Source organism: Scophthalmus maximus, chromosome 5, assembly GCF_022379125.1.
Source record: "Scophthalmus maximus strain ysfricsl-2021 chromosome 5, ASM2237912v1, whole genome shotgun sequence".
NCBI lineage: Eukaryota > Metazoa > Chordata > Actinopteri > Pleuronectiformes > Scophthalmidae > Scophthalmus > Scophthalmus maximus.
In genome coordinates, this window is record NC_061519.1 from 5,574,750 (window position 1) to 5,589,711 (window position 14,962).

The following is a 14,962-nucleotide window of genomic DNA, read 5'->3' on the forward strand; positions in this document are numbered from 1 at the left end:
AGCATGATTGAGCAGTATGGACACAGAACAAGCCTCCGCTACCTCCTCTAACGTAGTTTTAATTGACCAGGCAACTTCTCTTGGTTACTTTCCCCTCTGTGTTTAGCAGGACACCACCAGGTGATCAGGAAGCGCCACCATCCCAACATCCCTCCATAACTCCCTCAGCAACAGATCACAGGCTGGAACAATATGCACAGTAACATCATCAACAATCATCACCAACATCAGAGCCCCCCCCCCCCCCAAGGCCGTGTCCTCGGCCCCTTCCTTTACACCCGCTACACAAATGGGAACATCAGCCCATCATCCATCACACCATACCATAACTCTGTTACGACCCATCAACACTCAATTTCTTACTGGCACTGACAACTTCCTCCAGAGTGTGGCTGAAACAAGGGGTACTGGTCATTAACCCGTCAAACACCCCCCGCTCTGGACCGAGCCCCCACATCCATCCACAGCAAGACAGTTGAACAGGCCGGCGGCTTCAAACATCCCTGACTCGCTGTTGACCATGAACTCAGCTTCGCTGAACCCATCACTTCACATGACACAAACAATCAGAGCAGAGACTCCACGTGGCCACGCAAACGCTTTGTGCTGTTGTTGCTTCATCTTGAGCTTTACTCTGTCCCTACTGGTACACCGTTCTCCCTGTTTCTTCACCGTCCCCAACGACAACCAAAAGAACTCGTCAAAATGACATGTACTGCTTCCAAGATCGTGTTCCTCCCCACCCACAACACGTCAGACACGAATGACAGAGGCACTGTACGCCTTGCAAATGATATTCATCACTCACACACTTCTTCCTGGTCAGAGAAATGTGTACAGGCTGTGAAAACTAATCTCCCGTAGGACACTAAATGTGTATCTGTCTTATCTGATCTGATGTTGGAAGAGCATCAGAGATCAACTGCTCGAACTCACAGCTAATGTTTGTCTGTGTTACAGTGTTAGCGGAACAAGCCTCTGAGTCGACGCGGGCCAACGCCACACTCCACCACCATGCATCTCTGGAGTGCTGAGGTGGTACTGCACCTGCTCCAGACGCACTAACCAGAGCCAGGGGGTCACCCGATGGCCTCCCGGCCTCGCCTCGCATCAGCTCTCCCAGTGCCCAGTGCGCCCTCTGCCCATCGCTGTGATGAAGACCGCCAGCCGCGCCCAGCCCCGCAGCAGTCCTCCCCTGGTCCAGATGAGGCGCTACACGCCCGGGCTTTACCCTTTCCTCTTCCCGTTGGTCATCAGCTCCCTGCCACAGCTGCCGCGGCCATCACCTCAGAGGCTGCAGATCCAGCAGCCGTCCAGCAGTGGCAGTACACCCTCACCTCTTGGTGAGTACTGATGCTGCCCCTTCGCCAATGATTGCTGTACATTCCCGTCCACAAAGCAAAGTTATGATACCTGACAAATAGAAGAATGGCATAGTGGTTAGGGAGGCTACTTCATTTTCGCCAAAGCAAGGCGATCGATGACAAAGGACATGTACGCTCCGATGACCATGGCATAAATACGTTTGACAGGTGATAAATTTGGTTTTAATTGGTTATTTGATTCTATAAAAACTGGGCGATATGTCATAATTGACAGCTGAGACCGATGGCAACTCTCATACCCAGGATATTTTGGCTTCATTTTTGTACAACGGGAGGAAGTGGAGACATGTCATCCATCTTTATATACAGTCTATGATTCTAACTGGTCTAAATAGGAAGGCTATTTTAAAGGACGCACGTGTCATGTGTAATATCTCATGACGTCATCAAGGCTGAGGTCTACAAATTCTCCTTTTTTGAATTTGCCACAATAGTCTTGACTCTAAACAACACATCATAAGGAACCTTTCCGTGGGGAACATCTAGAAACAATTGTAAATGAATTAACTATGAGAAAAAAAACGATCCCCCACATCATGAACCTCCACGCGCATGATGCGCCTTGACTTTAGGACTCGGCCTCATCGTTGGCGGACCGAGCGAAACAGACAGAAGGTGACGAAGATCTCAGGCAACAGTGAGTAATCCAGACACTTTTATCCTTTTTGTCCTGGATGATTTCCTCGCTGGAAGTGGCCCGCTGCTGTTGCAATACTTTGACACACTCGGGCTTGTGTTGCCTAGGTGGGAGCTCTGCTGTTCTCAGCCGCGAGCTCCACAGATCGACGGCCTCGGTTCTCCGCCCTCCTTTTCACCATCGAAAAAATCTGCTCTGACATGAAAAAACCACAGCAGGCAGGTTCAGCCAGGGGGAGTTCTTCTCTCAGCGAGGAGCTCAGTGTGCTGCCAAACTCGGAAATGTAAATAGACACAACAATCGAGACTCAGGCAATTTCAATACTGGTCTTGTGTGCGTTCTTTCTTTTTTTTTAAAATTCTTGTTGATGATGTACCTCCTTCAAAAAGTAAAACTTTGTTTTTTACCAAATCAAGCTCAAAACTCTGCAAACCCGGTTAAGCTCACAAAGTGTCTGATTTATCATGAGAACGAATTGTTGTATTTCCCTGCGTTCATCACCCCTGGCCCCTTGTCACAGGTCACAGTCATTTCAGGGGCCGGAAGAAGACGAAGAATACTTCATGAGATAAAAACTAAATCCAACCCCCGTTTGGTGGCGATCACCTTGAGGCCTCTTTGATTCCTTTTCGATGTCCCTGCGGTGCCCCCGCCCACAGGCTGGTAATCACCGAGTTGCTCCACCGACTTCAGAGTGACAGATGGTTGCCTCTTTAAATCGCAGGCGTACCTGTAATGAAACAGCATCAAAAATTGTTTTCTTTATAAGAATCGCATAGAGCACAAAGTCAGTTCCAGGAGCTGAGAGTAAGATGAAGAGAATGTCAGTACACTAATGTGATCTCGTCTCTCCGACTGGGGCGGGAGACAGTATAGACATGAAATATGCAGCAGCGTTCATATACAAAATAACAACAAAAACAAAAAGTAGGTGAAAAAAAAGAAAAGAGAACAGACGCCGTCCTCTCCTTGATCATCCTTTGCTGTGTGAAATAAACTAAAGCGGAGACTGTATTATTTACAACATTAGAGACAAAAGAATTCATCTGAGCCTGAAACAGAGAAGTCAGCACACACATGAACTCGGTGCAGCAAGATGAAGAAAGCAGATGAAACAAACGGAGAGGTAACGGGCACGACTGGTGAGGTGGATTTGTGTTATTCACACAAATTATGTGGGTGCCATCGCAGCGCCCAGCCCCCCCCCCCCCCCAGGGGACGCACTCAAACGCTCGCTCTTGTAGGGTCAGCGGTCCGGTTCGCCCGCCTGCTGCCGCTCGCCTCCGCTGGGGGATTCCCCGAGAAGAGTGAAGTCTCACTGCAAACATCACACACCTCCTGGGAACCGCATTAGCCTAGTCAACATTACTGAAGTGTGTGTGTGTGTGTGTGTGTGTGTGTGTGGGAGAGAAAGCATATTTACAATATGCATGAGAAAGATAACAAGGAAATATTATAATCAAGTGCACAAATTAATACAATTCTGAATTTTAAAGTCACAATGTAACCATTTCTTCTGTACACACTTCATGTTGGAAGGTTTGCGGCTGATAGCAGTGTGTTTTTGGACTGAACATTGTTTTATTTTAGAATATCATTTTACAAATAATTAGAATTTACCTCTTCAACTCTCATATTCCGCTCAAAATGTGCCTCTCAAGGATTTGACTGAAGGTTTTTCATGTGTACAGATCAAACCACACTGCTGTGTTTTTGAATTTTGAATGAGTTTTGCTGAGTTGCAGGCATCCATTTGTGTCAGTTCATTTCATATTACTGTACACAACTGATGCACAAGTCCACATGTTGACTCATTGGTAAATGGAATGGAAGCTTTAAAAATACATGTTTATTATTCATTATTTTCAAATACAACAAATATTTTCTTATATATATATATATAACAAATGATTGTGTGTATTAAAGCTGCATAAGACTTTAATCAAGTGAGACATTCAAACTAAAGAGGACATTTCTAATGCACTATTGTGGCAAGTCTTAACATAAGATGGAGACAATTTTGGATTAGAAATCACCACACTTTATGCTGCTGAAATTAAACCATTTCCAGTGACAATGTCAAATAATTCACCTGGAAATTAAAGAGAAAAAAAAAAGATGGTGTTGGTCCAGTAAAATTAAAAATGCATTCCCGTGTGTTCTGGTGGGTGGGTTGTGTTCCATGTGCTCACTACTTTTGTACTTTTGTTTTTTTCATTGTAGCGGACGCATGTTTATGGCCAGTTATGACATAACAAATAAGAGAAAATAGATGCATTGGGGAGCATTAAGAAAAAAAAAAGCACCCATGAACCCAACTCAATCCTCATTTCTAAATGTTTGTCTGATCACATCGGGCACCATAAGGTGTCGTTGTGTCCCGTCAGGGTCAAGTCTGATATCCACCAAAAATCACTGGGTCAAATGTGATCCAGTTTCCATTGGTGTAAAATTTAGTAACGGGCGACTGTGTTGTTTTGACCCAATAACCATGACACTAATATGTAAAATTAGACAGAACAACCCACTGCGCAGGTAAAGCTAGGACAGTTGGTGAAATGGCATTGACAGGCTCCGATTTTAAATCTACAAGAAATGTCTAAAAAGTTACAACCTTCATTCTCAAGAGGTGAATGACGCTCGATGACACAAGTTCAAGCCAGCGATCTTCGATTTTAGCATCTTGTGCCAAAAAGAGGAAAATATGTTGGGGAAGATGAGGAAAAAAATCAAACACAGTTACAGACGTCATTAGCCCATTCTAAAGCAGAACCAAAAAAGCAGCAGGCATGCAGCATGCGAGCGAGCTGCTTAATGGACCCTGTCATTCACACGCCGCCGTCCTCCCCCCATCTGTCGTATCCCCTCCGCATGCTCTCCTCCCATCTGGCCCAGGGGGACGCTACCTGTACACCCAACCTGTCAGGGTCCCACCTGCTCGCATCCCCAGCAGATTATCAAAGCCTTCGTCTGACAGGTGAGCGTCGCCGCGCTACCCGTCTGACACAGGGATGCTTACACAAACGCTCCTGCCCCACATGGCAACACCAGGCCCCGAGCAGAGAGTGTCCTGTCAGCTGGGATGAGCAGGAAGTCTTTTGAGGTTAAGTGTTGGAGCCGGAGAGCGGGACGTTTACATACATGTGAACGTCCGTTACATCCAAGCCCTCCAGTTGAAGCCCATCAGGTGAATCTGGTGTCTGTGGGGAAATTCCCACACTGACCAACTGATCACCGAGAAGGATTTCAACACATGAAACGGATATGCTGCATCTGTAGAGAGATGCAGTACATGTACATCGATATCACTGGTGGCAATGTACAGTACGTTCATTGACGCTTCCATTCATTGCTTTTTGATGAGAGAACAGTTTCAGTGGTGATAGTTTTCTTTAAAATCATCGCCGACCGGATTCCCCCCCCCCCACCACCACACCTTACATAAGAGCTTTCCAGTGGCACACACACTCAAAGTGTGATACATGAGCTGAGGGCGCGGTGTCAGGCCGAATTCATGATGCGGTTGCAGAAGAAGGGAGCTCACTCAAGTTTTCCTCTTAATAAAATACGTCTGTGCAGTCAATCAGTCAATCTGTCAGTCAGTCTGTCAATCAGTCAGTCAGTCCGTCCAGTTTGGGAGATGCTACGTTATTGGAAAAAGTTATTCTAAAAGAGACTGACACAACATGTCTGCACAGCACCTAATATTAAGAGACTCAGCTGTCAGTTTGCACTGAAACTCTGCAAATGCACACTCACACACCTTCGCCCCCCTCCACCTGATTTACCCCCTCCTCTTTCCTTCCCCCCTTCTTTTGTCTGCCTTGCTCATTTCAAGTCACCGTCTGCCTGACTGTCTGTCAGTGTTTCCCTGTTGTTATTTTAGAATCCATCACCAGGTATTTAGGTCACATGCGGTTTCAAGCCCTGGCAAAGAATGAATAATGCAGACTTCTCTCATTACACCATGTGCTAACCCTCCGGATTGAAAATCAATGTGCACTCAAGTGGCTGGCAAATGAATGGAGCTAACTCACCAGCCCGTCCGCCAAGACGGGCGCGGGAGAGCGAGGGCTACTCCTCATAGTGTAACCCAAAGGTTTCTTTTACAGCATGTCTGTTTTAGCAGGGTCTTTTCCAAATACAATATCGGCTGTCTGGAAGGGGCGGCGTGCCTTCATTCACTGAGGGCTGAATGTGATGAGAACAAGGCTCGTGGAACAAAAGGAAAATTACAGGTCGACAACGCATAGAGGAATGTCTGAAAACGACACCAGTGTCGGGGCCGTATGACTGATTGAAAAAGGGGCTGGGAGGTTTTTGGGGTTCCCCCCCCCCCCCACTGTTTCCAACCTTACAGTGCTCCCTCCTACAGTTCAACTATAGTTCACATTGCCAGGAGTCTATGCACCACACACCCCCACCTTCACCGCGCAGCACCCTGAGAATCCTATGCATTATGCATACATGCAGCCGTACCTTCCATACATGCACTAAATCTGTGTTTACAACATGATGCAGTTTTTCCGGGCTTTGGAAAGGTGCCCGGACTGCTGCAAGCAACAGTGGTTACCCACTGTGATCACACCGGCCATGGGTTTTTGTTTTTTTTTTATGGTGAGGGGTTTATTTTATGGGAGAGACTCCTGACATCTGGCACACATCTGGAGCTCTTTAATGAGCGGCTCAGTCTGCCTCGACTCTTTACTCCGAGCCCACCGTAAAGCCCCTCCGTTCTAGAGTTGTCCTGAGACTTCAGCCCTCATCTCCTCGCTGGCCAGAAGCCAAATGATGTTGATACATGAATGAGTGATAACAGTCTGCGAGGGGAAAATTTAAAAACGCGGCAAAACTAATTGGGAAAAGCTTCAATTTGGAAACACATCTTGTGGTATTTACTCCCCGAAGCAATAAGCAACCTGCGATCTGAGCTGTGTTGATTACGGCGCCTATTTCAGTTTATTGATATGATTTCTGTGTCTCGCACCTGTGGGCACACTGAGGGCTTTTGTGCACCGTGTTTGTGTCTCCAAGCCATGAGAACCTGCTCGATGATAGGGAGGAGATTGTTGCTGGGACAGAGTCCAGGCTCATTTGAGATTTCTCAGTTGGGAAAAAAATGGAGCTCTTTGTTAACATCCCCCACTCCAAACAAAATCGTGCAATTCTTACTATTTTGTCAGACGTACAAATCCAAATGCACATCTGAACATATGGCCTCCCCTGCCTGTAGTCACAGTGTGTTCTCCATGGTAGCCATTCATAAATCAAGAAAATGGCTCATTTTGTATGTTCATTTATAGGCACGACATGCATCCATACAAAGCCCCAACTATTCTTTGAATATACTTTGATTGAAAGCCGGCCTTTTTTAACAGCGGTATTCTTATTCCCGCCTTGTAGCAGCTTGTCTGGCTGTCCGGGCTCTTATTTATTACCCCTTGAAGGTGAGACAATGAAAAAGCAGTTCTCAGAGCTCTGTTTGCATTGAGAGGCCCGCAGCACAAAGCAGCATGAGAGCATCTCATTGTTCCGCGGGGCCGGCAGAGATGCGGCTCGCTTGAAAGATCGCTGCTTTTTTGGTGGTGGTGGTGGGTGGTAAGGGAGTGGAGGAGGGGCTCCGTGGCCATGAGGGGTAGGTTTCATCACAGGAAGGCGTGTGGGGGCAGGGAGAGCGGGGTGGAGCCAGAGATCCTGGAGTCAAATACAGGCCAATGTGAACTTCCCTGTTCTATATTTATATCTATAGGAAGCTCTACCGTGCCCTGCAATTGGATGCAAAGACTTTGAAATGCGAATGGGGCTTGAGATTTCGATGAATGATCACAGGACGTGTATCCTGCTGTTGCAACTGTGGCTTTTATGGGAGTCTAAAGTGGCAATGAAAAAAAATCGAGCTCGATAGTCGCAGCAACCGGACCATAGTCAAGTTTTTACAGTGTATTTCCCTTCATTTGATCTGGACTCAGAAATGGAAAAAAAAGGGGGGCTGGAAATGAGTGGTATTCTTAAGCTTCCCACAGAGAAGCTATTTAATGTGTGACTGTGAGTTGTGTGTATGAACCTGCAATTATAAGGCAGAGAGCCCAAGTCTGGACTCAGAGATAAGTTGGATGGATGTTCACTCTCATTCATAGAGAGCCAATGTGCTTTACTCTGCTAAATGGGCTACAGATACTCCTCAGCAAACAGCCTGAAATATACACAGACATGGAAAACGTGGATATCAGTGAAAAGGCTGTAACACATGGTTGCATCTAAGCAATGTGTACATACTCTTAATTTGCAGATTGTGCTTGCTGACATTCTGGAACATTGAAAGGTTAATTCATATTTAGTACCTCTGCCAACAATGTTTTACCCCTGTCAATTTGTGTTCTTGTTTGTCTGTCAACAGGATTACACAACAACTAAAATGGATTTCTGACTGGTATCTATGATTGTGTGCAATTTTTTGGTGTCTTGATTGAAGTTAAGGGGACTCTTGTTCTGGGTGGAGATATGCGCTCTGCTAAGAATCATTCTAGTTAGAATGTTGATCTCATTTTCATGGTTTTAGTCGTCACTCTCATTAGTTATCATATCATTGTACTTAAATTTAATCCTGAGATCTAGGAACACATCAAAATGGCTGCAACCTAAAAAAAACTAAAAAAACCCTACTGTTTGTTGCAGATCGACTTCTTGGTTCAACCTCGACGTACAGTACTTGCTCGTAAATTGTCCACTCACGAAGCTTTCCAGGGCAATTACGAAGTGTTACCAATGGTGTGCTCACAGTGTTAGACCTGGTGTTCAATCGATCACAGGTAGATAGATAGATATGTGCTTTATTGGTCCCATGCTGGGAAATTCAGTGTTATAGCAGCAGCCATCAGTCACACACACCTTACAAAATATAAGAAATAGAAATTTAATTAAATGAATTATTTACATAAAATAGTGCAGCATGTGCAATCAGTTGCCAGAAATGTTGTTCGACAGCCTCGACTGATATAACTACAGCCGCATCTACATTTAACTATTTAGGAGCCACCATTGTTGTTAATGAATACCCACTTCTTGCTTTTGTCAAACGTAAGGCATGACTGTAGCCGCCAGTAATTCCTCCCCTATAGGATGCTGATTTGTCCAAACCACTGTTGTTTGGCCACAAGTGAATAGCTTGGAGCTTGGAAGGATTTATTCTCTCTTCATTTATTCTTTATTTCTGGGGTCTATTTGAGGAAACTCAATATCCCTTACCGCTGCTTTGTAGACAAAATGCAGCTTTGCCAAACAAGATTCATAATCTTCAGTCTTGTTCTGAGGATATTAACTGCTTGATGGCCAAAACTTTCCGTAGGCCAAATGTCAATAAAGGATGTTCCGATTATCTGTCTCTAAGGTCGCTTGAGACTGTTTTTATGCCTTTAGTACCTTGTGGCTCGAAATGCAGCAAGGAACACATATCTCTCTTTTACTTGTTTCTATAGCAACTGTTGTTACCAATCAAATGTAGAGCTGATTTTAAGATTATCTTCTTACTTTGACACGTTCTTTACCCATCTGCTCGATCCACTTTCAGCACCTGAACCCCTCAGATCCTCTGAGGAGTTACTTCTCAACGTTCCTCACTCCCTTTCAAAATCCAAAGGTGATGGCAGCTACGCCAACGCTTCTAAATTTTAAAGCATCAACCACCCTGACCTCCACATTCTGTTTTTGTGCTGTGTTAGAAAAAAGGACGATACCTGAAACTTTTAGCATCAACTGTACTAATCAGATGTAGGCTATCCAATGTAAAAAAAAAAGAAGGAATTTCTGGGCTTGATCAATTGAAATTATTCTTTGATATAGATTTATGTTACCGGTCACCAACAAACACACAAATAAATATAGATATGAAATTTCAAGTGTGAAAATGTCTAGTTCCCACAGAGTCCTTGGGTCTCTGCTGTGATCCGTCACACTGTGGCATACCCATCAACCCGTTGGGTTTGTCGTCCGTCTCAGTCGAGCCTTTGTAAAGCCACAGCGCTATATTTAGCTTCTGGTCACAACTTCGCTGTTTGCTCATCAATCACAATAGGCTGAGCGTGTTCTGCGGACAAACTGCCACCGAATGAATGCTTGTTGGTGTAACGGTAGGCTGAAGAGATTATCAGGACTGGAGGGCCATCACATAGAAGCTGCTTTCTGCAGTCTCTCCATTCGCTACTTGGCTGCAGGTCCCTGGCCTTCACCAGCATGCACAACCCACGAAACAGATCCCTCTAGTTGAGTGAGCTTGTCACTGTGGAGCTTCCTTTTTTTCCTTTCCTCGACTGAGAACATGAACAAAAGGTTGCTTATGTGTGGAGGCTGTTCCCTCATAGAGGGAGCCGGGCTAGCTGTGGCTGTTTGAAAGGCGGGCACGCTTTGAAAGGCGCTAAGCCACATACTGCTGGGTTCTGGAGAACAGTTGCAGCAGCACTGTAGAGCGCCAGCAACTGATTAACAACTGCTGGATGCATGTACGAGGCAGAAAACATGACAGAGAGGGAAAAAATCTGATGGAGAACAAACTGCTCAGTGACAGATTGATGATTTCACTCGCTTCAATATTGCATTCGCTTGACACCTAGCCAGTTTCATCCACTCAAAAATGTCACATTGTTACAAAAATGTCCCTATTGACTCATGGGTCAATATTTACAACTATTTTTGTTAATATTATACAGGTTAAAATTAAAATGCTGTGGCTCAATGAAATCAAGCAATTCATACTTGTTGCTCCTTTTCACAAGTGTTGGCTCCATTGTAGATATGAACTGAGGGCAGTTTAATTTGTAAGAGTCCATTTTCCTTTACACTTTAAAGGAGTTTAATAGATTCTTAAGAGACCATGGCTTTGGACCAAAAGTTTTTTTGTTTAGTTTTTCGCTTAGGAAAGTTCCTAACTGAATAAGATGACCCAGACATATCTAAGAGGCAGCCCTGGTAATAGCTGGCCCAAATTATTTTAAATTCTAAGGAAAGGAGCCTCAATCTTATCTTATCTTCTTTAGCAGAGGATACGCAGGACCATCATTTATGAAAGGAAAGGAGGTAATGCTGTCCCATATTTCCTAAGCTGCATCATTCACCATTGTATAATTTTTCACCACAACAGACCCCAAACTTATAGGAATCATGGTATGATTGACTGAGCTCCAAATCCACAAGTACAGATTTCTCAAATCTGTGATGTTGAAGAACAAGCAAAACAAAATATTACATACATAAATGTTCCTTGACTAAATATGACCTGCCTATTGTGGACTGCTCAAAGAAGTGAATTTTATCTATTTAACAAATAGAAACAAAAGTTAAAAAGCAGCCATGACAGGAAACTCTACATACTTCTGTCTGAGCATCATTTTTCAGAGGTGTGATTCTGTTTTGGACAGGACACCTACTTGAACTTGAGGCTTACAGCATTGAGCTTCTCACTGTACTTATCTTGCATGTATTATTTATAAAAATGATTTAAAAACAAGCCTAGTAAGTGCAGTCAGATTCTCTTAGCACCATGTTGGTCTCATCCTGATTCCTTATGCATTCCTTCACATTGCTCCTTGACCTCATGTTTTTTTTCATCAAGGTTTAGTAAAAATGGTGAAGAAAGGAGATTCTTTTTTTGACCGGAGATATTGAAGAGCCTAATATTTATTTCTGTCACAAGTAAGAGAAAAACTGCTTAAATTATCCTAACCCATGAAACCACCTCCTGAGCTTCCAACAGTTTCAGCCTTTTTTTCTTGCCCTGTTGCTCCCTGTCTACTGACCCACACTCATGCCACATTGTGACACCTGAACCGGAGGAAATGCTTGCTGATGAAGACTGTGAGATGCAGCTGAAGGCTGCTGAAAAAGTGGGGCTTGAGTTGAGATTAGTCCCCGAGTTCAACAGTTAACTTTGACACTGAAAATAAGCAGTTTTGTTCAGGGTCTAGTGTGTGGCTGCACCAAGAAAGACATGCACAGACTGGGAAGGAGCAGGCTTTAATACTGAAAACTGGCTGGCATCTGAATCCTGGTCAAAGGAATACACAAGAAAGTAATGTTCAATATAAACGTCGTCATAGAGCCGTGAGTCAAACGCACCACAGAGTGAGTTGCATGATTGGTCAGTGACTGACTGGAGGGCTGGAGACTTTATCCTGGTGAGGAGTACCTTGATGAGTGTTCTCAGCTGCTGCTCCAGGTGCGCAGAGCGGGACCACACCTACAACGCACAGCAGGGCTGGGACACAATTTGATGTATTAGAAGGATATTTTTCTCCTGGGAACCACTGGTCTAATATATTGTTTTATATGGCCATTTGACATCAACATGTTTGAGAGGCTCCACAGCCAAAATGTTTCACTGATTACTGGATTTGGAAGCTAAAAAAGAGGAAAAGGGGAAACTATTGGAAAGCAGGACTTTGGCATAAAGCAAGCCAGACAGGAGAAGAATGAGTGTAGCAGAGGGAAAGGTTCAGCGTCGAGGTTGGGCTAAGGGGATATTAGCTATACTTTGGGCAAGGCTCTAGTCCAGGTCACTGTCGGCCCTCAGGAAGGCCCTTCTAGAAGCCTGTCCTCTGGGTGACCCTTCCTCTAGGGCCGCAAGACTTATTGGAGTAATCAGCGCCTGTCAGCACCTTTGGTTATGCTGCATGAACTCAATCCAATAAATGTGAATGGGATGTGAAATAATACCTGATGAAAAGTAAGTTTGTTTACACTGAAAGGAGTCCCTCTGAGTTTTTCTTTTTGCCCACTTTTCTCAATCTCCCTCAGTTTGTGTCAAAGAGAAAGAGGTAGCAGAGGATAAACCCAAGCCTGTTTACCTTTACAGCCATAAATCTCTATAGTTTAGGTATTCCTCTGCAGGATAAAATACTACAGTACCTTTGAACACAAGACATTGGAATCTGACAGATAGTTTATCAAGAAATAATATATTCTAAGTGTGTTATGGAGATCCTTTTGGTTTAGATCCGTTTTGTTAACGTAGGCCTATCTTACCATGAATGACACAGAAGAAGATTATCCAAATTCCCCACATATTTGTACGGTTCCCGTTTTTCAACTTTTTCACTTGAGTTGAAAAAGTTAAGTAAGGAAGCCAAATAGGTAGCAAATTGTGGATTCGATATATTTGTCCGATGGAGAAGCCGACACATGTTATGTGTCTACCTTGCAGGCTATAATACACTTTTTTTTTTTTGGAAAGCTCATTTTAGGTGTTTGCAATACAATTTTAACTTGTTAGCGTCTTTACGGCTCATCCAACAGTCTCCCTGATGCAGGCTGTATGGACAATAATGCTTCTGTCCCAAACATCATACATCTCATCCGTCTTCATTCTTTCACCTTCAACATTTCCCTCACAAAGAGGATAGAGTAGTTTGATTTTAGTGACCTATGACATTTACATTTTGTTCTCACTTTTCACCAAACTATTGGTAACGGTCTGAAGGTGTTTGGGGGGTTTTGGCCAGACTAATTTGTTTGCTGGACATTTATTTGCCCCAAACAACCAGTATACTAACAAAATTACAGAAATGGTAAATGCAATGGCTGGTGATCAAGCCACCTTTCACTAGCAATGTGGCTGGTGTAGAAAACCCAAAACTAAAGCCTATCTGCAGATGGAGTCCATAAATGTGGAGGACAATATTGGTGTAGATGGGGAATTTGGTATTTTGTACCACTAGTCATTGATATTTTGAAAGAGCCAAGTCTTGTTGTGATAATACGATCTAGTTTCCCTTTGCCATCTATGAAATGTTAAGTTCACTGGTTAACAAATCATCTTCAAATGTAGTCTTTCAATTTAACTATTCTCCCCATATTCTGCTACTTTTCCTATTTATCAGTCCACAGACAAGTAAATGGAGACAGTTGAGCTCTGTGGCTACACTCCATGGTGTCCTGAGGAAGCTGTAGCTCTCAAGAGTAAACATCACTGCATATCTGGAGTTTGCCGAGGAGCAACTAGACACTCCACCATATGTCGTTGACTGATAAAACTAGGGTTGAATTGTTTGGGAAGCTCACACAGCACTGTACGATGGCGAGGTACGGAGGAGGGGGCATCTTGATTCGAGGCTTCACTGCCTCTGGGCCTGGACAACTTAGCATCATCAAAGGGAAAATTAATTCCCAAGTTTATCAAGCTTGCCTTGATTGGGTGTCAGGGTTCTGCCAGTTGAAGCTCAGCAGAAGGGCATTGACCCTCAAATTAAATCGACGTGGCCCAGTCTGAGGCCAAACTTTAACTCAACAGAGATCCTGTGGACACAGACAGACAGACAGACGTTCACGCCAGACATCCTCACAATATGTCTGAGCTGCAGCAGCTCCGTAGGAAGAATGATCCAAAGTTCTGGGAAGCTGGCGTTATTTGACCCATTAGACAAGGGCAAGAGTGATTCCTACATATTTAACTTAACGTAGTGAACATTAATTCAGATTAGGAGCAGATGAAATCACATTTCATGTAGTGTACAATGATCAGACATTTAAAAATTGGGGAAGTATTGGGCCTATAAAATAGTGTTGAGTTGTTTGGTGTTACTCTACTGTTCATTCAGAGTCCTCTCCCTCAGACTTGGTGGGGGGGGGGGGAAGCTGAAAAGTATTGATTTTCTGGCACCGCCCTGCTCAGATTATGAAATGCCAATACGAGGATTCCACCCTGACTCTGTGGTTCATGCCAAGTTCACTTGTCATTTTCTATAATTCTGACAAAATCAAGATGCTTAACCGTGATGTAGTTAGCCATGCTTGGCCGCTCTAGGGCTTTCTGATTGAATTAGGCGTCTGTCTTCTGCCATTTGGTACCAGCCTGCAGTATTCCCAACACTTATCGGGGGCAGAAGTTATTTACTGTTTTCAGAGAGGGGATGTGGAAAAAAAAAAACAATGTACAAGGCTGCTGTTCCTAAAT

General features: G+C 44.1%; 1 protein-coding gene across 1 annotated transcript in view; it reads left to right on the forward strand.

The window, feature by feature from the left end:
• Positions 1–14,962, forward strand: part of LOC118311381 (retinoic acid receptor beta-like) — a 137,355-nt gene that overhangs the window by 47,755 nt on the left and 74,638 nt on the right. Inside the window, exon 2 of the mRNA XM_035635207.2 lies at positions 961–1,343. Within this exon, the coding sequence (XP_035491100.2) occupies positions 1,154–1,343 (190 nt within the window). The 5' untranslated portion in view covers positions 961–1,153. The remainder of the gene's footprint in view (positions 1–960; positions 1,344–14,962) is intronic.